The sequence below is a fragment of the Mycteria americana genome, chromosome 5 (assembly GCF_035582795.1).
Source record: "Mycteria americana isolate JAX WOST 10 ecotype Jacksonville Zoo and Gardens chromosome 5, USCA_MyAme_1.0, whole genome shotgun sequence".
Taxonomy (NCBI): domain Eukaryota; kingdom Metazoa; phylum Chordata; class Aves; order Ciconiiformes; family Ciconiidae; genus Mycteria; species Mycteria americana.
The window spans coordinates 67975433-67997775 of record NC_134369.1 but is presented as its reverse complement, the minus strand read 5'-3'; the positions used below and the strand labels follow the sequence as shown (position 1 = coordinate 67997775).

The window sequence follows — 22343 nt, the reverse complement described above, 5'->3', positions numbered from 1 at the left end:
CAGAAATGCACGTATGTGTAAGATAAACTAACTCAAAAATACTTTCATGGGTCATCTGAACTTCCCTCCATGGCTTTTGAAGTCATAGAGTGCCCCACTCCACTACAGTCCCCCCAGGACTTGTCCTGATGCTAGGGTCTGTGTTGGGAGCCTGTTTTGTGCAGGCTCCCCTTGCTAAAAGCCAGCTTTCCTTGCACTGCTACCATGTTGCATGAACTCACCATTAAAGTGGAGTTTCCCAGTTGCCAGGGCAGCTCTGTGAAGATAAGCCATTGTCATTTTTCCATTACTTTCTTCACCGGCCCACTTTCCAGCATTTGCTCACGTACCCGTGCTCTCCGGTCAGCCACGGCTGCAGGAGGGGTAGGACACATGCACTGTGTACTTGGGCAACGGCAAGCAGAGCTGCCCTAAACCAGGATTATCCTGGGCACCACAATAGCAAGTCTGGAGGACACAGGAGAGCCAAACATAGCTATGCTCCTGCTGCCTAACCCATCCCCTTGGGTTTCCAGGGCGCTGCTGTAAGCAAAGCTGGGCTGGGCTGGTGCCCACGACTTTCCCTGGGCTTTGAGCGCTGTGGGGTACCAGGAGGTTTTCCATCTGCTTGAATTTGCACTTGTATATGTTCACATGGATTTACTTTGCCAAGCTCTGTACAGAGCATCCCCTGGGCCGAAGGAAAGGTGAGGAAGCCCCAGCCGTGCTCTTCACCCAGCTCCCAACCTCTGCCTGGGACCCTTTTTACTGTGAAATCAGTGTGAAGCACTCAGGCAAGACCTAGTTTCTATGACAAATCTTTCCAACTTAATAGCAGGGGGTGATTACCGCTTGAGTTACATTTTCTAGAAAAAAATCCACAATTCAGATGCTTTATTCAAAACTTGACATGACCTCAGGGACGGTATATTACCAAATGTTCTGTAAAATGCACCAGACCGAGCACAGCAGCCACAGGCGCAGGTCAGGGAGGAGCACAAGTGCCTCGGCGCATTAGATTTCACTGGAGAAATAAGTGACCTGGTTACTCAGAGCATTTTTTCTTTCCCTGATGCTGAGATTAGTTCAGAGTATGTTGCTAGATCAGGTAAGCAAATTACATTTATGTGGTTGTGAGGGAATTGCTGGGTGGAAGATTTAAGAGAAATTTATCTGGTTGCTTTTGTCCATGTCTGTGACCCTGAGGGTTTTTAATTTGTAGGACTCATCCAGGGAGTTTTGTTCCTCACCAGCTGCAGCACCAGCATCTCCCCAGCTGCCCTTCACCGTGGTGGGGTGGGCTAGCCCAGTGCTAGCTGTCAGCCTCGCCTACGAGCCAGCCCAGCACCCACATGCAGCCCCAACCTGGGGACAATTTCCATCTGCTCTGAGTGTGCACACTTCAGTGAAGCCCTCTGGTCAAGCGCCCGAGCATAAATCTAAGTGTTTAAGCCTCCACATCAGTACTGCTGGCAGAAGCAGGTGGAGAGATTCCTGCTGCCTTCAGCCAGACTTGCTCCAGCCCCTGGGAGAAGCAGAGGTGTTCCTCCAGATGCAGAAGGGCAGCGCTGAATATTTCCACTCCCTATCTCCACCCCGGGAGCTGAGGAGTGTTGTCTTCCTAAGTGACCTCCCCAAAGTCACCCCCACTGCACCTTTCTGCTTCTCCTTTATGGTGGGGGCAAGGAGGAGCGGGTGTCCCCATGTTTGAAGGGAAGGCACCCACGTGTGAAGCACTGAGGTTTGCAAACACCTTTAACTCTTCAGTGCACGCAAGAATAAAAACCCCTCTGAAAAAAGGTGCAATCCTCTTTTCAGAGCAAAGCTTTAAAAAAAAACTTTTTTCAGTTTATGACTCTCTTTAGATGCTCCCCTGTTTATTAGTTTCTGCGCTGACTATTTATGGAAGAGCTAAAGTTGAAAATAGTTTATAAAGGCAAGGATAATGGATGCAGGAAATTAAGGAGCTCAAGTACTTGGAAATTGTTCCCCAATCTGTTTTTGTGGGCTTCTGCCAGTGCTTGCTTTTTTGAAACCAGCTGAACCTGGAGGAGCTCAGTGCCAGCAAGACAAGAAATAGCACAAATAACAAATGGCTCCTAAAACCAAAATGATTTTACTTCTTCTGCTGAATCATAGCTGGATCCAGCTCATCTTTCATGATCACCCCAGAAGCCTAGGGGCCCGTTGGTGTGCTGCTTTACCCAGTACAAACAGCCCAAGCAAGGCTTCAGGGCTTGACTGCTGCCTGAGCAGCAAGTCCCAGCACTACCCCTGCAGTTGGGGTGGCAAGATGAGCGCAACCATCCCTGCAGAAAACACAGGGATTGTTCTTCAGTTGTGGCTATTACAGATTGCACTAGAAGAGCCTGGGTTTAAGGATCAGCCAAAAACTCACCCCTGAGGCGTGTGGAGCTGAGCACAGAGTGGCGATGCCCACAGCGATGGGGACAGGAGCAGGGCAGGACTGCCACCTCCCCCGGACAGAAATGCTGGAGGGTGTCACCACCTGCCTTCCTTCTGGCACAGCTGCCTGATGAGGAGGGCATCTTTGCAAGTGAATCCAGTGCAGGATCTGACCCCCAGTGCACACCATGCTGTGCCAGTATTCCCTTTGCCAGTTCCCGGTTGCTAAATTTCCTCTGGCTTCGGTCACAGCCTCCTGGGGTCTTCTTGGCTGAGCAGATCATCCATCACTCTCCAGCCAAACCAATGCAGGCCCTGGTGTTGTGCTCTGGGGTTTCTCCTACTTTCTCTTTGATTTGCCCAGTGAGTCATCCATTTTATACCACTGAGAGGGATTTACAGTCTGTCTCTCCACGTCACTTTTCCTCCTGCTTCTCACAGTGGTGATTTCCTAGGAAGAAATACCTAGAAAAGCAGAGATGCTCCCCAAGCACTTCAGCTGGGGTGAATGTAGATGCTTCAAGACTCAGGCGGTGTGCTGCCAGCAGCACAGCATTAGCAACCCATCGCTCCTGTGCAAATTGGGAACAGCAAGGGGGCTGGCCGTGGTATGGGTAGCACCTTGTCCTCCCACATCCAGCCCCAGTGAAGCCACTGGGACTCACCCCGCTGATCCTGGCAAGCTCACAGCTTGCAGCAGCAGAGCAGCACAGCGTAGCTGGGCATGGGGTCACCCAAGCCTGGATCCCATTGTGGGTTACTCCTCCTGCAGGATTTGGGACCATTTTATTCTTCTGGCACTTAGTTACTACCTTGTGCCTGTGTAATGCTTTGCAAGCAGATCTAGAGTCTCACCCATTTATTATTAATAATCAGAGTCACCATATAAAAATACAAATGCAGCTAGAGGGAAGAGGCAGCTCTGCTGCTGAACTAAGCACCCTGAGAGCATCAGGACTGATCTCACCAGGCATCCGGGCTGCAGCTTTTGCAGCTCTGGACACCATGCAGCACAGACATTAGCCCGCATTGCACAAAATGCCACTTTTCTGACATGTTTTCCAAATTATTCATTTCAGCCTCTACGACAAACCTTCCACAGAGCAGCATGTGTTGAGTTTAACGATGACTACTGAATCCGTCTTTGAAACTAGGTTTCAGAGAGGTACACTTAGGGCTTGAACTGCATTGGTCGCAACCCTTGCTCTGAACGTTTTTATTTGGGACGTGGCAGTCCTGAGGGCAGAGTGGTTGATCTCATTAACAGAAGGAGGCTTTTCTTAGGATCATTAGCAGAAAAGCTGTGCTGGCTGCTCAGATCTCTGCTGGCATCTACTGGATATACAAACCAACGCCAGTGCTGAAAGAGAAGTGGGGATGGGGGATCTCATTTATGTGAGCTATTCCAGTTCTGGTGATTATTGTCAGCTAATACAGCCCGTCAGGCCATCACTTATAAACTGCTAACTGTTCACACTTAGTAAGTTACGCAGAAAGCATTTGCTTTGAATCCAGACTTCATCTAGAGATTAGGAAGGGAGCAGAAAATAATGACTTGAATGAATCTGATGATTAAATCAATGGCAGAACCACCACTGACACCAGTTGGAACAGTACCTTTCAAAGTGTTTTTCATTCATCAAGACTTAATGTTTCCCTTCTAAGATACATCAGTGCCATGTGTATCATTGCCAAATAGTATGGCACTCTTAAACTGAGGGTAAGTATGCCGGAAAGTACACAAGGGACTGAAGAGCCCAAGGACTAATATTTAGATTTGGCTTTGACTAACATCACTGGTATCCAGGGCTGAACTGGTCTTCAAATCCTGTGAACTGCTCTCTATCTTATGCCGAATATCCTGCACTGAATCACTTGTGATTTTTGAATTGGGGTGCTAAAAAGCATCCCAATGTCCTTCACAGAGCCCTTGTGCAAATGAGGTTGTGCTCTGCCTTGCATCCAGGCTCATCTCAAGGGAGGAAGTAGGAAAGAAGTATTGCAGAGCCATGGCTGGAGGGCTGGAGCCTCAAAGCTAGTTTTGCAGCATCTAAAGCCTTGGTGTCTTGCTGCCTTCTGAGTTCCTCTTCAGCCCAAAGGAAGGGGATCTCTAAGTGGGGTGACACCAGCATGGGCATGTAAGAGGTGTGGAGCTGATGTCCCCATAGAGTCTTGGCCAGGAGCCACCTCCTGCAATGTTTTCTTACTTGGGAACAAGCAGCTGTGACCATGGGCAGAGCTTTCAGAGCTAGGGTAAAACAGCAAGGTAACCCTCAGGTCTCCTTCTCCTGGATGAACCCATGGAGTTATTGTCGGGTACAAGGACTGACTGACACGCTGGCTTGTGTCTTAGCACGGCCAAGACCTTCTTGCCCACTCTGCACTGTTGACGAGAGGCAGCAAGCTTCAGCACAGCTGGGACACAGTAGCACTTCAAGTACTGTTTCAGCAGGCAGCCTGCAACCTTTGGCGTGTTTTGTGTGCGTTTGTGTGCGTCTCTGCTGTTTGTAGTTTATTTAAGACACTTCACCATTTGGTTGTATTTTTTCAAGCACACTTAAAAATGCGGCTGTAGACACTCCTGCACCTGACTTGCTCAACACTGCTGTGATTATGAGGAGTGCAGGACAGGCACAGCTTTAAAACACAGGCTGGCTCTCTACTCGAGCTGCAGCAGGTCCACGTCAAAAAGGATCTGGTCAAGAATCTCCCCTTGCTACAGCCCAAGTTATTGTTTAAAGAAAAGTGCTAATTTGTGACGGCTCAAAGACCACAGCCAGTTGCCCTCATTCAGCTCTGCACATACAAGTCTAACGTACAGCACCGGCCAGCGCTTGTTAAAAACAAGTTGAAATCCCAGTCCTGCCCTTGCCAGTAGCAACTGCCACAAGGATGCTTACCTGGCCTGTGGTACGCTGGTCAGGGCATTAGATCAGTAGAAAACTAAACCAGCATGCAAAAGAGGGAATCAATGGTTTTCTGTTGTTTAGTGCCTGAGCTGGTTAGCAAGTCAGCTGGGGTGGTGGGGACAGAAGAGACTAGGAAGGTGGCCAGAGTCGAGCACTGAGGGGAGCACAACCACCTTTTTCAGGGGCTTTTAGCCATATGATCAATGCAGCCATAGCACTGAACAGCACGCCACGAGTCAGGCACAGCAGTGCTGGACCTTCATCTGCCTCGTTTTCTTAACCCAAGAACTATCCCTTAGTTCGTCTACTCTGACGACGTTTGTTCCAATTGGCAGAAAAAGAACTTCTTGCATGCAAAAAGTAGAAAAAAAAAAAACCTGTAAATCTGTGTGGTGCTCAAGACAGGAAGGCTCTAGATGATCACTTCTGGTCAAAGTGCAGGCTCTGCTTCAGCGCTGCAGAGGACCCAAGCTACAAACAGTGACATCCCTTCCCCTACAACACGGACTTCTTACCACAATAAAGAATACATGCCAAACACGTTAATCGTACCATGGCCAGGGGATCGGAGTTAGGGTGCTGCTCTGCAGGCGACAGATGAACTACAAGCGGTCTGCCTTTGCCCGCTGTCTATACTACACGCACGTAAGGCTGCTGAGTATTGAGCTTGGACAGTTTTCCTTGCTTCTGTCCTCCCCATGGCATTTACAGAGCACAGGAACGTACTCTAAGGACCATGGCTACAACTCATGGAGAAACGTCCCTTCTGGGAAGGCAGAACCCCGCGGGTTTTCTTTGCTATCTATCTCCTGGATCGCAGTTGAATTTTTCTATAGATAATATAAGAGTCAATGACTATTGGGACTCAGGCAGAAGCTCTTGAAGCTCTTTCAAACACCAGAGCACTCTGTATGGCAAATTAGCCCACACCAATCTCCTTGTTACCACCTGCCAGCTAGCTAGGTAAGAGTTAAATCTAATCTCATCATTCACAACCACCTCTTTCACTTTACACTAACCATACCTTGCTGCGGAAGGGCAGGTATGCAAGAAATTCCTGTCCTACCCTTCTAACAAGTCACTAGAGTTCACTTGCTGTCAAACAGCTTCTGTGAAAAGCTGTGGGTTTTCTGTACAGCTTCTCTTTGAAACAGTACGAATACACTGCTCAACTTGCAAAATCCAGGATCTGCAGGGCAAAGTATCAGTGCTGAGAAGCAGTGAAGGGTCAAAGCTTTTCCTCGTGGACTTCAGGAGCGTCACAGAAGGAAACTACATTACTGCTCACAGCATGAAAAACGGCTTCATTAAAATTTCATGAACAATTAGGTCTCTCTCTACTATCATTCATCTGGCAATTTTTTAAAGAAGTTCCCTTCTCAAGGCTGGGCTGAGAATGATGCCAGGCTGAGACACTTAAACCTCCTGCATAAAAGACAATTTATTTCTTGTCTTTCAGTTACAAAATAATGATAGTATGTTCACTTGGGTCACAAACAGTTGAAAAAGCTGGTAAAATAGTAACATTGTATTTTTAAAGCCTGTACAAGGGAAAACAGTGCCTGTCTTTCATGTATAACTCTGGCAAAGATAAAGGAAGGCCCAATCTTAGTTTCTGATTCAAAATACTAATTCAAGGCTTTAGGCTTTTGGACAAAAAAATTGTACTGATACATTCATATGAATTTATACCATGCAATCACACTTCCATTGTGTTATACTCCTTTTTTTCAATGGCAAACAGAGCTGGTTTTTAAATATTATACTCCAGATGGATTGCTGCCATCAATACAGTAATACCTGTTCTCTGCATATACATATTTTCACATGCTTAAGAGCACACGAAGAGCGCATGGTATTGCTTTACCTCTCCTTTCAGATACTCACCTCTCTCGCATGACTCCTCTAAACATGGTTAAACTCTTAGAGATGTGAGACACTTCGGATGAGCTCAAAAAGAAAATGCACACCTTGTGCACAGACTCAGTGATACCACAGTCTACACCCACACCGTTTTCCTCAGTCTGTCTGAAGAACTCTCATTTCTCATATTCATAGTATTTTAAGCTCACTGTATCTGCAAAAAAAAGGAAAAGGCTGCCGAAATTCTGACAACTGAGGTTTCATCTTCCTTTCCTTCCCTCGTATCATACATCTTCCCTGTCACAACAAGTACTGTTTTGTTATGCTTGGGAGTTTGGAAAAAAAAAATCCTCTTAATAGATCACTTTTTTAGCCTGTCCTACAGTCTATGACTTTCTGACTATCAGCACTTCCACATATAATGGGTTAAAGCAGCATTTTCCTGCCATAATGCGGTTTTCACAGTGTGGTGTTTTCAGAGTGTCTTCCAGCTGCCAGTGCTCAGCTTTCAATTGCTTTTTTGGCACTTAGCAAACAGCTCACACAGTCAGTCGGTTTTGGGTTGTATTTGTATGTCTGTCTCTTAGCTCCACTGTGGCACTTTCTGCAGGACTGGAGCAAATGCTGTTTCGTTCTTGCAGTCAAACTCTTGTACTGGCTGGGTTCAGCAGCTATCACCAGTGTGTCAGGCCTACTGAAAGGGAAGGGGCACTCCCTTTCCCCATGGGTCTCTCGCTGCTCGCAGACTGGGTCACCAAACCAGAATTCACTCAATGGAGAAGAAACCACTCTGTGGCTCACGCAGTCCCATCTCTCCAATCACCTGGTAGTCTGGCTGCAAAGGGCTCCAAGTGCCAGGGCTCCCTGCATTTCCTCAGGGAGATGGCCCCAGGGCCCAAAGCCTCCAACCCAGACCCCGATCCCTTCAGAGGCTGGTATTGACGGTGTCCGCTTTGGCCTGCAAGGCAGCCTCAGAGATGGTGTCCGGTTGCCCGTCCCGACAGAAAAGGACGGCAGGGTTCTTGCAGGCCCACATGGCCACCTCTCCCCCGCTCGCTGGGCTGGAAGAGGACGGGACGCTGCCCGGGGGGCCGCTGTGCCGGTTGACATAGCGTTCCCGGACACGGTCAGCCCGACTCTGGGGCTCCGGCCGGCGGCCTGGGACCGAAAGGTAGGCTGCCACGTTGTTCCTAGTCCTGTAGCCACCCTCACGGCTGCGCCGGAGCAGCACAGAAATGTTGGGGTTGCGGGCGGCGTAGATGAGGGGGTTGATGGCGCCGTTGGCCCAGGCCATCCCGCTGGCCACAGCGTCCATGGTGGGCGAGAAGGGCAGGCGGCCAGCGGCAGCAGCCAGCCCCAGGATGCAGTAGGGGCCCCAGCAGCAGATGATGGAGACGATCATGATGAGGACGGTGGTGGCCGTGCGCATCTCCCCGTAGGCCCGCAGCAGGTGCCCGTAGGTGGTGAGGGGCCGCACGCGGCTCTCGGCCAGCCGCACCGCCCGGCAGATGTTGTAGTGGCAGAAGCACATGAGGGCGAAGGGCAGGAGGTAGCAGAGCACGATGAGGGCCGCGCCGTAGGGCGGCCCCAGCCGGGAGGAGCCCCAGGGCAGCACGTAGACGCAGCGGTAGGCCCCAGGCCGGGCCTCTCGCCGCCCCTCGCCCGCCAGCCCGTACCAGGGTCCGGCCAGGGCCAGGGCAGCCAGCCAGACGGCGGCCAGGAGCTGGGCGGCGCGGCGGCGGCCCATCTTGTGTCGGGGCTGGCGGACGATGGCGCAGTAGCGGTCGAAGGAGAGGAGGGCCATGGTGAGGGTGGCGGCGATGCCCAGCCCGGCGTGGAGGGCGGCGCTGGCCAGGCAGAGGCGCTGCCCGAAGAGCCAGGCGCCGGGCGGGCGGCTGAGCAGGCTGAGGAAGGCCAGGGGCAGGCAGAGCAGGGCGCCCAGCAGCTCCGACAGCGACAGCGACAGCACGAAGGCGTTGGTGACCGTGCGGAGCTGCCGGTGCCGGGCGATCACCAGCACCACCGCCCCGTTGCCCAGCGCCGAGATGGCGAAGATGAGCAGCAGCGCCAGCGCCTGCGAAGCCAGCGCCGCCGCAGACCACCCCGCCGCCCCGGCCGCCGCCGCCGCCCCGCCGCTCTCATTGCCGCCGCCGCGGGAGAGGTTGCCCGGCCCGCCCGCCGCCGGCTCCATGCGCAGCCTCATGCCCCGGCCCGCGCCGCGGCTGCAGAGGCGCTGCCCGCCCGCCGCGCTCCCCGCCCGCGCCGGGCCCCGGCCCCGCCAGCCGCTGACGTCGCCGGGCCGCCGTTGCCCGGGAAACCGGCCCGGCCCGCCCGCCCCGCGGCCCGGGGGCGGGGGAGCCGCGCCCCCACAGCCCAACGGCGAGGCCGGGAGAGCCCGGCCACTACGGCCAGGCTGGGGACAGGGACCCCCCCCTTCACCCCACACCGGCATCGTCCCCATCCCAGAGTCGGGGACGGGTCCCCACAGCCCCTGTCCCCTCAAAGCCCCTCTCCCCTCACGGCCCCTCTCCCCTCAAAGCCCCTCTCCCCTCACGGCCCCTCTCCCCTCACGGCCCCTCTCCCCTCAAAGCCCCTCTCCCCTCAAAGCCCCTCTCCCCTCACGGCCCCTCTCCCCTCACAGCCCTCTCCCCTCACGGCCCTGCAGCCCATCACGAAGGGGCAGGGGCCAGCTATCCCCAGACACTCCAGCAGAGGCCGGGACCACTCCCCACACTCTCCAGGCTGGGGTCTCACAAGCTGAGGGGTTGAGGGGTCAGTCTGGGGACCCCCACATGGGCAGCAGGACACTGTCCCCCCGCTCTCACCCATGCTGGAGCTGCCTGCCCCTACGTGAAAAATTTCTTAGGGATGGGGATAGTTAATAAATAACAAAGGCTGTGACCCAATTAATGGCTGAAGAGCTTCCGACCTTTCCGTGCTGGGCTTCGTGACTTGCTGCCCAGCTCTTCCCAGGCAGCCAGGCTGAGGGGCTGATCACAAGTGAGATGCCCAGAAGCTAGAAACACGCGGACGAGTTTGCTCCTGCAAGCACAGAGGATGTGTGTGTCACTTCTTGCTCCCCCGGACCAGAGGCTGTACGGGATTTATCCAGGGGTAAACAGCAAAGCTGGGAGCAAGAGCCCCAGACACCAGCCCAGAAAATCTCTGTTGGCAGCACAGCCACTCTCTGAACATGGGGATTTTTGTTTTTTCCTGTTCCAAAGTTATAATTTTCAGTTTGACAGAAGAAATTCCTCTCAGACTTTTCCATGCCAGCCTTTTCTAAGCTCTCCAGTGCAACTTGCTCCCTTCTGCTGCATGAGCTACTGAGAGATGATCGTTCTCATTTTCATGTCCCATTTTAACAAGGCACACTCCTACGAGTGGCTTCAATAAATGAACACCATTTTGTCCAGAGACACAGTGAAAATTACAGGCCCCAAGCGGCCTGAAGCTCTGCTTCTGCCACTGCAAAAGCCTGCCTACAGCCCAGGGCTTGGTTTGGTTTTTCCACCTGCAACCCCCCCTCGATGGACTCCGGCAAAGCACACATTGACTGCACTCTGCTGTGCAAGCTGCCCCCGGGCTGAAACAAAATCATCAGTAAATAATTTTGCAATCAAAGCTCATAGTGGATCAGACCTTTGAATACAGCTACTCCTGTTGAAAGTTAACCACGGGGTATTTGCAGCCAATGGTCCGAGATAAGCAAGAGAGGAAGGTTTAGGGAAGCAGCATAACCGGGACACGCAGCAGGGACGGGTACAAAGTTCTGAGCATCTGCATCCAGCCCCAGGATGCAGGAGGGCTCTGGCAGGGGTGAAGCAAGTGCAGTGAGGAAGGGGGCATCTGGACAGGCCTGAGCAGGGCAGGCCAGGGAAGCTGGGGCATGAGACACAGCGGCACAGCCGGCTGCGCGGGAGGCATCGAGGAAGAGCGGGCAATCCAAACCAACAGCCACGGTACACTCGGCAGAGTCCTGGAAATGAGCTCTGGGAGTGAAAACGAGAAAGGCAGCTGGCGTTTAATAGGAAGCTGGCTTTGAAATTAGTAATTTGCAGACGTACAGAAGGCACATAAATTTGAGGACAGGTCTCCAAGATCAGCTCCATTTTCTGTGAATAATTATTGAAAAAAAAAGAAGAACAAGATTATGGCTTCTCAGAGCAGCCCATATATGCTAATCCCATTGCACCCAATATGCTAATCACAACAGGGGAACACGGCCTGTTATCCTGAAAGACGGCAGATGCCGTCACACCACCAAAGGCTGTTCCTGTTGCTCTGGCATGTTGCAACGAGCTGTGTGGAGAAGCGGAACAGGAATGCGTGGGCAGGAGAAGCACAGCACCATCAGTGAGACTTTGCCACTGCCCAGTGGCTCAGGTCACTTGAAGAAGAAGCCGTGTTTCAGCGGGTCCTCCTCTTCGACAGTGAAGGTGGCTGTACCAGTGTAAAAGGCTTCCCCCGAGACTTCCACGATGACAGCGTTGTAGTCCCCAAACTTGGCTTCCTGCAGAGGTATTAGGGTCAGGACAAAGGTGACAGGAAGTTCTCCGCTCTCCCAACCCATGAAAATGCCAGCACTATCTGGCACTTACACAGAGTCACACCTCACCGAGCGCTCTGCCCTGCCCAGGTACATCCCAAAGCGTGCAGCAGCCCTTTTACCCCCTCACCTTGCCTGCACAAGCTCCACACCTGCACAACTGCTGCTGCCCCTGTTCTGAGCTCGCGAGCTCCTGCACTGCCCCAGGGTGGGTTTGCCTCAAAGGAGGCTGACAAGCTGGTGGCTGCTTGCACCCAAAGACCAAGAGCTCCCTGGGGCATGTCCAAACCTTCACAGCCACGTGCTGCCAGATCCCACGGGGCCAGAGCTGGGCCTGGAAACCAGGATGCACAGATCCAGCTTCTACATCTCCAAACCACACACTCAGCCGTTGAGCAGGGACGAAGGGACTAAACCAGGAATCCACCCTTAGCTGCCACTGAGAACGGACCAGACTGATTTATCTACATCAGCATTCGAGATACTTCTCACCCCAGTCCTTTCCTGATGGCTGAGAGGATTTGCAGGGAAGCCATGCAACAGAACAAGGTCTTACTGTTACTTGCTTCTCTAATAAAAAATCTTGAAGCATGAGGCTTGTGGGAAGGCAAGACCCCCAGGCACCTCCCTCCTTCCATACGCCCTTCCCCAGACACAGAAAGGCTTTTCTGTGTCTGGGGAAGTGCAACAGGAAGTGCAACAGCACTTTTCCAGCAGTCCTCAAGACAGAGGGAAAGTCCAACACAAGCCACTTGCCTTCACTGCCTTCCCGGTGAACAAGGACCCCGTGGTACTGCTCCGAAAGGTTCTGGTCTGATTCAGCTGGATGAGTCCCTTATGGTACTGCAAGGCGATGCGAGCCGTCACACCTGAACCTGTCGGACTTCGGTCAACCTACATTCAGAAGAAAAGATGAACCTGCTCTAGTATTTTCGGTTTTAACAGAAAACAATATTGCTCCCCGCAGTTCTGTCACCTTCATACTGCGCTTGGGGGAAATACCCCTAGCCCAGGGGTTTGTACAGAATCTAGATACATCACAAATGAGAAGACAAAATAAGCAGGTTTGGGGTACTTTTGGATTGTGATCAGCTTTGCCAAACTAGTAGGGATGAGTGATCTGATAAATATTGAGGGTCTTTAGGGAGTGCTTGAAAGCTTCCCAGCATCATAGCAAAAGGACTGAGAGGGGCAGAGGCCACCTTCCCCATTCTCACGATCAGTTCTCCTTATGCTGACAGAGCTGCTGGCCAGCCTGGTCTTTAAAACCTCCAAAAATACAACGCTGGCCAGCTTCCAAGGCGATCTGTTCCAATCCTCCACACTCCTGACTGCTGGGAAGTCCAACCAAAACTTCCCCTGCTATTTATGTGATACCTTATCCACGGCAGACAAGGATAGAAGTTTACATCCCCCTCTTCTCTCTCCTGCTGTGTTGATCCCCAGCAGCTGTTCCCTAGATTAGGACTTGAAGAACATGCACTGTGTCTGTTGGGATCCCACCTCAGCTTCTGAACTCCTGGAAATTCCCAGCTATGGGGTATGGGTATGAACCTTTTTAAAATGCCACCATCTAAGATGTGCAGAAGTATTTGTGTCATTAGGAACTAAAACTGCAAGTGTTAAGTGACCTCAGCTCTTCAGAGACATTGCTGCAGCAGAAGCAACGATCGGTGCCCAAAATGAGAAGAAACAGAACTGTCCCTCGTCTCTGCAGTGGATGTAAGAAGGGAAAAAGGGGGTGCCTTGTGTGTCTGAGAAGAGCCTGTTTCTGTACCTGTTCATCTGCGAACACACAGATGTTGGTGGTGGGCTCCTCACTAAAAGCATCTTTCCCATCCGTCAGTATGGTGCCATAGAGGAAAGCCAGGTCTTCGCTTTCAGGGTGATGAAGCTTGAACTGGGAACAGCACAGACAGGTTCACCAACGTGCGCAGCAGCTGGGCAGTCAGCAGCACGTGCAGTACAGCTTCCTCGAGAGACCAAAGGGGACGAGGCCACACTGCTGCACTTCCACCTCTGCTCCTTCAGAAACAGAGATGGACACAGCAGCAGGAAAGCAAACTCCTTGTGAGGTTGGGGGAGGACTCTGAAATTCAACATGGGGCTGGAATGGACTCCCTCCCATCCTGAGCGTCTCGGGGGAATAAAGGGCCTTGGTCGGGTGCAGTCACCGTGAAGGGAACACGCTGGGGTACCGCAGTGCTCCACCATACCTGTTTCTTCACCGCTTCCGTCACCGCGCTCGCTGCGTTGACGAGGTCTCTGGTCTTCGAAGAGCACACATCGAGGCCCAACTGCTCGGCGCTGAGAAAGGCGTAGAAAGTGCCACCATAGCCGATGTCGACCACCACCCTCCCGTGATCAGGGACGTCGATGGCCAAGTCTGGGCAGAGAGAGGGAGGGTGGTGAGGGGGGGAAACCGTGCTGAGCCACGGGCTCACGTGCGGAGAAGAACCAAGCTGCATGCAAGGGGGGCTGGGGACAACTCAAGCGCTCCCATCCCAGAGAGCGGCGTGTGGTGCCTCACGCCATCCCCGATGGCCTCATCCTGCCTCTGGGGGACATCGGAACTGGGGAGGGATTTGCCGGACGCCCCTCAGCCAGGCCGCCAGCCCCCACCAACCCCCCCTAAAACCGGCGTGGCAGGCTCGGTCCCCACCGGTGGCGGCGGCGAAGGCGGGCACGCTGTGGAAGCGGACGGGGTTGCCGCTGCGGCGGCCGTCCCAGGGCACGAAGGCGGTGACGGGCCCGCAGGGGCAGCGCAGGCGGACGGCGGTCTCGGGGCGGCTGGGCGCCGCCACCAGCCCGTAGTCGAGGGCGAAGCGGCCGAGGGCCAGGACGGCGTGGCCGCACATGGCGCTGTAGCCGGCGCCGTGCAGGAAGAGGGCCGCCAGGTGGGCGCCGGCAGCGGCGGCCCCGCCGCGCACCACCACCGCCCCGTACATGCCGGCGTGGCCCCGCGGCTCGTGCACCAGCGCCCGCCGCACGTGGTCCTGCGTGGCCGCCACCTCCCGCCGCAGCGACAGCAGCGACAGCCCCCCCGCCGCCGCCGCCTCCTCCGCCGCCTCCAGCCGCGGGATGATGCGCAGCGGCTCGCCGCCCGTGTGCATCTCCACCGTCTGCAGCACCGGGCCCGAGGGCGAGTGCGGCGGCAGCCGCCGCTCCCCACCGCCGCCGCCGCCGCCGTCCGCCGCCATCGCCCGCGTCCGGAGGGGCGGGGACCACCGGGGGCACGCCCCCGCGCGCGGCCACGCCCCCAGGCGGAGGGTTCCCGCCCCTTGCGCCTGACCGTGCCCCCGTTCCTCGGAGGGTGGAGCTTGTCTCCGCGTCGGAAGTGGAAGTGACGCATGCGGAAGTGGCTCGGTGGAGCCGGAGGGCCTGTTGCTGGGTTACCGGGATGTTCTACTCCGGTAGGACGGGCCGGGCCGGGCCGGGCCGGGCCGGGCGGGGGACACCGGGCCTGGCGGTACCGGTGTCCAGTGGCAGTGGGAGTGGCGGTGGGGAGTTATCAGCGGCTGGACCGGGCCGGGGGTGGCGCTCGGTGCCTCTCGGCTGCGGGGTAGCCGCCGTGTGCGGCCGGGCGGGGCGGTCCGGAGCGCCGCGGTAACGCGGGCTGCGCTCTCCCCGCAGCTGTGGACATCCAGCCTGCCTGCCTCGGGCTGTACTGCGGCAGGACCGTCCTGTCGGTCAACGGCTCCGTGGAGACCTACGGGGACTGCGGGGTAAGTGCGGCGCGGGCGAGGCTCGGCCTGCGGAGGGGGGATGGCCCCGCTCCCTCCCGGGCTGGGCCCGGCATTGGCAGCGCGGGCCGGACCGCTGCGGAGGCTGATGCGGATCCCGCTGTAAGCGGCACCGCAGCCCAGCCCCGAGGTGCCCTGGGGAGCAGGTGGAGATGAGGGCTGCAAGGGGCGGGCAGAGCTCCCTTACCGAAAGCAGGAGCTGCTCAATGAAACGTTCCCCGAAGGAAGTGCTGAAGGCTCGGTGCTAAACCGGAGCTGAGCGGAGGGGCTGCGAAAGCTGGAACAGAACGGGATGGTGCAGAGAGCTGTGCTGAAATCACGGTGCCCGCTGGTTTTAGTGGAGTGCTAAGGGAGGGTAAGAGGAGGGAGGGTGGAATAACGGGGAGCAAGAAACTCTGGGGGGCAGTGGTTGTGAGCGGCCTGGTGAGTGAGCTTAGTGATGAAAGGGAGGTGGAGTGACAGCAGGAGAGGAAAAGGGAGTCTTGGATGAAGCCTTTTCAATGTGCTTCACCTTTGTTTATATTAAGAAGTAAGAACCAGAGAGAGCAAGCCAGTGTAAGCTGAGAAATTGCTGAGGTTAATGTTTCATCCCTTTAAAAAGCTTTTTGTCCCAGTACTGCTTCAAGCTGTTTTTCCAGAAACTGCAGTGGTTTGCTATTTGTTCTTGGATGCTTTGTAAATACAGTCTGTGCTCTGCTCTAGGTATGCCCTAGAGGTCAAAGAACCGATGACAACAAAATCTGCCGGGAATGTATGGGATCTCCGGACCGCTATGACTGGCTGTACCTTGGCTTCATGGCCATGCTTCCTCTGGTTTTACACTGGTTCTTTATTGAATGGTATTCAGGAAAAAAGAGGTTCGTATACCCCTCCTTTTAAAAAGTTATTTAAAAATGGAAATCTCATGTCCTTGAGTGATCAATCTGAGATGCTGAATTGAACTGTCCAGCAGTTCATGCTGTTGGTTGAGATGATATGGTAGCGCATAAGCTTTGGGCAGCTGGAGGGGGGGTTGCTTACAAATGTAAGAGTCCTGCAGTTCCTTCTTGCCAATCACTGCCCTCAGGACACGGTCTGTATCTCTTTAACATGGTGGTGCCCAGTCCATTGGGCAATTTGGGCTGGATTGGGTTTCCCAGTAGTGGGCAGGAGCAGCGCGTTGTGTCATCCCTGCTCTCCTGGGCCAGACCTACTACCTGCGGAGGCCCCGATCAGCGGTGCTGTGCACGTGCAATGAGAGAATGGGTTTGAGTTTTCTCTTCAGGAATACATATATTGGGTTTTGGTCCTGATAGCATAGCTGATGTAACCTTTACATCAGCATGGTGCATCAAGGAAGTTCTGTAAAACAGGGGCTTAAAACCACAGCTGCACGTGACCATTAGGTGCTAGACTGGAACTTTTAAGAAGTAATGACTCTGGAGTGTACTAAGCATTGAAGACATAGGGGACTGAGAGAGTTAATATATGAATATATACCATCTTTAACAAAGACTTGCACCTTTGAAAATTTGGCTTATATCATATGTAACAACGTCATCTCTTCTGAGACATGTGTTGTCTTATCCTCACTGCTGCTTTCTTTGAAACTGCAACAGTGTGAGTGTTGCTGTCCCGCACCTGACAGGATGCTTATGCTAAAGCAAGCTTTCATTTAAGAAGCTGGAATGTCGTTCAATCACATTTTACACACTAAATCATCTGAGATTGTTAATGAGTTTTCACATTCAGCTTCAAATACTTAACTGTTTATTCGAGCAGCATTGTCCTATCCTTGGTCACGGTGAATATTAACTTTGTAGAAGGTTCTATACTGCATGGGCCTCCACTTCTCAGTCAGCGTTTAGATTTAGCATTGGCAAAACAGTAGTAAATCTCTCTTTCTCCTTCCACAGTTCCAGCGCATTGTTGCAGCATGTCACTGCCTTGTTCGAGTGCAGCGTTGCAGCAATTGTTACGCTGCTCGTCAGCGACCCCGTCGGCTCTCTCCATATCCGCTCCTGCAAGGTGAAGAAGCTTTCGGACTGGTACACGATGCTTTACAATCCAAGTCCTGACTACATCACCACAGTGCACTGCACTCATGAAGCAGTCTATCCCCTGTGAGTGTAAAGGCTTTTGTACTCCTGTCTGTCCCTTCCTTTTATACAAGCGTGTTTCTGTCCGTGCCTCTTCTCAAAGCTGCAAAAAGTGTTCAGATGTAACTCAGACCAATGAGTACCAATCCCCTGAAGTCTTTCATGCCTTGAGCTGTTTTGTGCATGAAGCACTTAGCAACACCTGATGACTTTGAGTCACCAAAGAAGGTGGCATAGTCCAGGCTATTTAGCTGTAAAGGGTAAAACTTCATTTTTGTTCCCCTCTGCTGAATCTTGACCATTTCACCTAGGAAAAGTGAGCCCATCATTCTGTGTTTACATCCTCTGATTGAAAAGTCTTGAGACTTGACTGGCTCTAACCCTAAATTCCCTGGTTCTGACTTGAGTCTGCAGGAGAAAAAGAACTGCACATTTTAAGGAATTCCTCTTTTTTTTTTTTTTTTTTTTCCCGCCCCAGGTACACCATTGTGTTTATATATTACGCCTTCTGTCTTGTGTTAATGATGCTACTTCGGCCTCTTCTGGTTAAGAAAATTGCCTGTGGTTTAGGAAAGTCTGATCGATTTAAAAGCATTTATGCAGCACTGTACTTCTTCCCTATCCTCACCGTGCTTCAGGCTGTTGGAGGAGGCCTGCTCTGTGAGTTCTCTCCTAATAACACTAATAAACATACCTATAAACACACACTAACAAATGCCTTATGGGAGGGAGGGACATGACACTCTTTTTCTTTGAGAATAAGGACACTGTTTAAGGTTATTGTGAGGAGTCTTACTCAAAAAGGTTGCTCATTAGTAGCCCCGTCCTAACCAGGCTCTTGCCCAACACTGCTTTGCCACTGCCAGTGCTGCTAGAGACGGTCCCTTTCCCAAAGAGGGAATAGAGGGGGTATGAGAGGAAATTACTTCAGCGGGAGTAAGTTCCACTTTCTGCTAAGGTAGAGTTTGTCTGATTTCAGAGATGGATTAAAGGATAAATTTGGGGAGATCAGCTATTTTTGGTTTAGCTTCCAGCATACTTGTCACATGAAGGGGACGGGTGCCACAAAATCCCCGCTCAGCCTGCTTTTCTCATTATCTGCCTCTTTCAATTGGTGATTTAAGTGTACAGTAACTCTACCTAGAAATACTCTCATTGATTGCATTTGACAAAAGTTAAATCTGAAAACTGAAGACAGAAGTATTGAATAGTTGTGCTTGGCTGACCCTTACTGCTGTGTGTGTTTGATGCGATGGTAAGAGGTGGGCTACAGTAGCTTAGTTTACTTTATACCTATATTTACATATGGAAAATCTATCTCTGCTGAAATGTATATCATGCATTCTTTTTCCTGCTAATGTGTTCAACGTTTGCCTTTAGATTATGCCTTCCCATACATCATACTGGTGTTGTCTTTGGTTACACTGGCTGTGTACATGTCTGCTTCTGAAGTGGAGGTAGGGAAACGTGTTTCCTACGTTAAAACTCATAATATAAAATACTTGAATGAGCAGAGACTGCTTTGTCTCTTGCCTTTTCTCAGCAGTGTATTCTGCGTTTAAGCCTCTTCCTTTATGACTACTCTTAGCTGGAGGAAGCTCCTGCGAGACTTCCCTCTTGTGGTGTACTGAGAAACTGTGTTACGTGCTGGAAGGGCTCAAACCCAGGAGGCTTCATACAGTCTCTGTGCACGACCTATAACACCTTTTAAACATCAGGTACTAGGTAACAGGCTGAATGCTAACAGGATACTGTGTTTGTTTTGCAAGTCTTTCAAGGATCTTCTTGTCAGGAAGAAAAGGCTTGTTGTCCTCTTCAGCCACTGGTTACTTCACGCCTATGGAATCATCTCCATTTCCAAGCTGGATAAGCTTGAGCAGGACCTCCCGTTGCTTGCCTTGGTACCTGCACCTGCCCTTTTCTACTTGCTGACAGCGAAGTACACCGAGCCATCACGCATACTCTCAGAAGGTGGAAATGGACATTAAAAGGAGCCTGTGCCAACAACACTGTCCTAATGATCTGGATTAAGCAATTTTAGTGCTTGTTACGCTTTGGAAACTTCTGTTTTAAAAGAAGTTATTTATGTACAAGCTTTCTAGGTGAAACACCTCTGAGTGAGACTGTATAATATTAAAAAGCTGCACTTTGTATTCTTCATAAGTATCTCATACAGATCGAAGGGAAAGTCTTTGTATCTATTTATCACTGTGAATCTGTACAAAAACCTTGTGACACATTCTAGTACAGCAGTTTGCTTGTATATGGTTATTTCCTAATACAATATTTTAGGTGTTTGAATAAAACAACAGAGCCTGGTTTTCAGTAAACTTTCAGTAAAACAAAGAGAGCTTGATCATAACATAGAGCTTGGTTTCTCATCACATACTCTAGCTTCTATCCCCCACCAGTGGAAATAGACTTTCATCTTCCTTCCATCAAAAAATAAAATATGCTGAGCATCTCCTTATTTATTCCTCATGATGCTTTAGTCTGACTGCTAGGAAGAAGGAGAGGAAATGCTTTGCACAGTTTTCTCTAAAGTATAGTTTATGCTCTATGTACTTCATGTATGGAGACCTCTTCCTGGAGATGATTAAACAGTCATAGCCTCCCCACTAAATCCATTTTCTTATACCTTGACTATAATTTTCCATCTGAGATCAGATTAAAGATTTTCTTTTCCTGATACCCTATACCTTTTGTCAGCAAACCACTTGCTGCGGGTAAGCCTGTGGAGCATCTGCTCACTATGTGTGGGTGAAGCCGTCTCTGCACCTTTCAGCAGTCACCTTAGCTTCGTCCTGTGAGAGCACTTTGTGCCGGTTTCATCCGTTTATCGGTGGTGCCAACAGCTCACATCTTGCTGTGTGGCCGCAGCTGTACCCATACTACAGCAACAGCAGTAGTTAGGCAGGAGTTGAGTTTAGCAGCTGAGAAAGGAACAGCGCTTTATGTAATATCACCACTGCAATGATAGAAACTGCTGGAATGACTGAAGTACAGAACCAGCACAGATTTAATAAAACGAACATCCTTATTAATTCCTTATCTCCTTAAAGAGATACATTATCTCTGCTCTACATTCATCAAAATCTTTACGTGAACACCTTGATAAGAATTGCTAAAACTTCTGAGGCTGTTGAGAAGTGAGGTTTTGGCCTTGCTGAAGCCAAATATCCACTGACAGACTCTAGTCTTCTCTCTGGCTTGTACAGAAAGATAGATACCCAAAGTGTGTATCCCATATATTAGTCACCAGTAACTTAGTGCTATAGAGGGTCTAGAAGAAGATGCAGAGCAGTGCTGAAGGTCTAAACACAGAGGGAAGAGTAATAGGAAGATCTCAACTTAAACTCTTTCTACTGTATGGATCATTGGCTGTAGCAGTGCAAATAACAGGGTATATTTCTATATTTAAGTGTGACAGTAATGCCTTTTTTATTCTATTACCTATCAACATTGCTAAGGACAGAGCCTGCCAGCAGGTCAGGGGCTTTGAGGGCTGTCGTCTCGGGCTCCCTTGAGATGTCGCTGTCCTCTTTCTCCATAGAAGGTTTGATTTCATTACACCTGATACGCCTTTCCTGATAGCTTTTTTCTGTGAAATGCCAATTGACAGGTTCACTGCTTCTAAAAACAGTGTCCAAACAAACTAGGTCTTGCATGCAGAAGTAAGGTGTTATTTAGGGATTAAGGAAGTAATTGATCTCCTTAAGGAAATTGAATAAATTCTGTCTATACTGCTATGTACAAAATGTAAACTGCAGACACATGAATTTAGAGGACCATTCTAAAAGTATGGTTTTAAAAATCATGTGTTAAGATACCATTTCCATAACTGACAGTGTCATAGGCATATTTTTCTTTAAAATGTCCTGAACACAATTTCGTGTCTACATTTGCACAGCTGTCACATCAGTACACGCACAGCAGCCATGTGAACAGCCAGTGCAGCACCGTGCAGGAAGAGCCATTTGCAAAGGTGCAGTACTGAGGACTGTACGCTTTTATGTGCATTTCCGTGTATGGACTATATGTAGTGGGTTTAAATGTTGGGCTAGATCTTGTTTTTAAAAAGAAAAGTAACAACTCCTCCCAGGTCACATTAGCTGTAGTAAAAGAGTACATCTTTTGATAAGTCCAGAGAATCATGTGTTGATTTTAAAGGCTGTAGAATGAGGGGCTCTATTACACGCAGAGCTTACAGGAAGGCAGTGCATGGACCTGGCATGGCATAACCAAACACTGACCTTCCTGCTGGGCTCCAGTGCCTTAGCCTTCAGCAAAACCTGGAATGTGAAATACCAATTAATAAACTCTTTTTATCACCTTCTCTCACTAGCATAAAAGATGTAATGGCAGCCAAAGAGTTAGGTACATGCAGCTAAATTCATACATGCAGTTTTGAATGACTAAGCAATGTTTTTGTGTAGGCTCCTTGTGAAGAAACCTGCCCTGCACAATTGGCATGGAAAATAATAGTGGCGGTGGCCTTCAGATGAAGCAGGATTCTGTTCTGCTGTATGTTCACCATGCTTCCCCTCTCTGCCTGACTTCCTTCCCGGGACATTCCCTTCCTCTAAAAATTCATCATTCCTCTCCCTGGTTTCCCGTCACATTACCCAGACCCAACAATTTCAAAGCAGCCTGTGTGCCATAGCCTTTCAGCTTTAAGATGTATAAAAAACACATTCTGTAACAAGACAATGGTCATACAGTGACCAAACCTGTGCCTCATTACAAATGAGACCTCTGTGAACCAACAAGTAAAGCAGATATCTATAGGTTTGAGTTAAAAGGAGGCTCTGAAGCA

The 22343-nt window shown here is 51.1% G+C and overlaps 3 protein-coding genes across 4 annotated transcripts; 1 reads left to right on the top strand and 2 right to left on the bottom strand.

Moving 5' to 3' along the window:
- Positions 1-7169: 7169 nt before the first annotated feature.
- Positions 7170-9360, bottom strand: GPR135 (G protein-coupled receptor 135). Its single transcript, XM_075501568.1, has one exon. The coding sequence runs from the start codon at positions 9358-9360 to the stop codon at positions 8083-8085; it is 1278 nt and encodes a 425-aa protein (XP_075357683.1). The 3' UTR covers positions 7170-8082.
- A 999-nt stretch (positions 9361-10359) lies between these two features.
- Positions 10360-14948, bottom strand: L3HYPDH (trans-L-3-hydroxyproline dehydratase). Its single transcript, XM_075503819.1, has 5 exons — positions 14369-14948; positions 13923-14092; positions 13484-13606; positions 12459-12600; positions 10360-11666 (listed from the first exon to the last, which is right to left on the bottom strand). Exons 1-5 carry the CDS (start codon positions 14904-14906, stop codon positions 11545-11547), a joined length of 1095 nt encoding a protein of 364 aa, XP_075359934.1. The 5' UTR covers positions 14907-14948; the 3' UTR covers positions 10360-11544.
- An 81-nt stretch (positions 14949-15029) lies between these two features.
- JKAMP (JNK1/MAPK8 associated membrane protein) lies at positions 15030-19846 on the top strand. Of its 2 annotated transcripts, XM_075503820.1 has the most exons (7): positions 15030-15119; positions 15340-15431; positions 16152-16306; positions 17345-17551; positions 18006-18187; positions 18908-18984; positions 19297-19846. In XM_075503820.1, the coding sequence occupies exons 1-7, from the start codon at positions 15107-15109 to the stop codon at positions 19513-19515; spliced, it is 945 nt and encodes a 314-aa protein (XP_075359935.1). In that variant the 5' UTR covers positions 15030-15106; the 3' UTR covers positions 19516-19846. The 2 variants fall into 2 exon arrangements, with proteins under 2 accessions (XP_075359935.1, XP_075359936.1); XM_075503821.1 differs by lacking the exon at positions 15340-15431 and having other exon boundaries at positions 15045-15119.
- The last annotated feature ends 2497 nt before the right edge of the window (positions 19847-22343 follow it).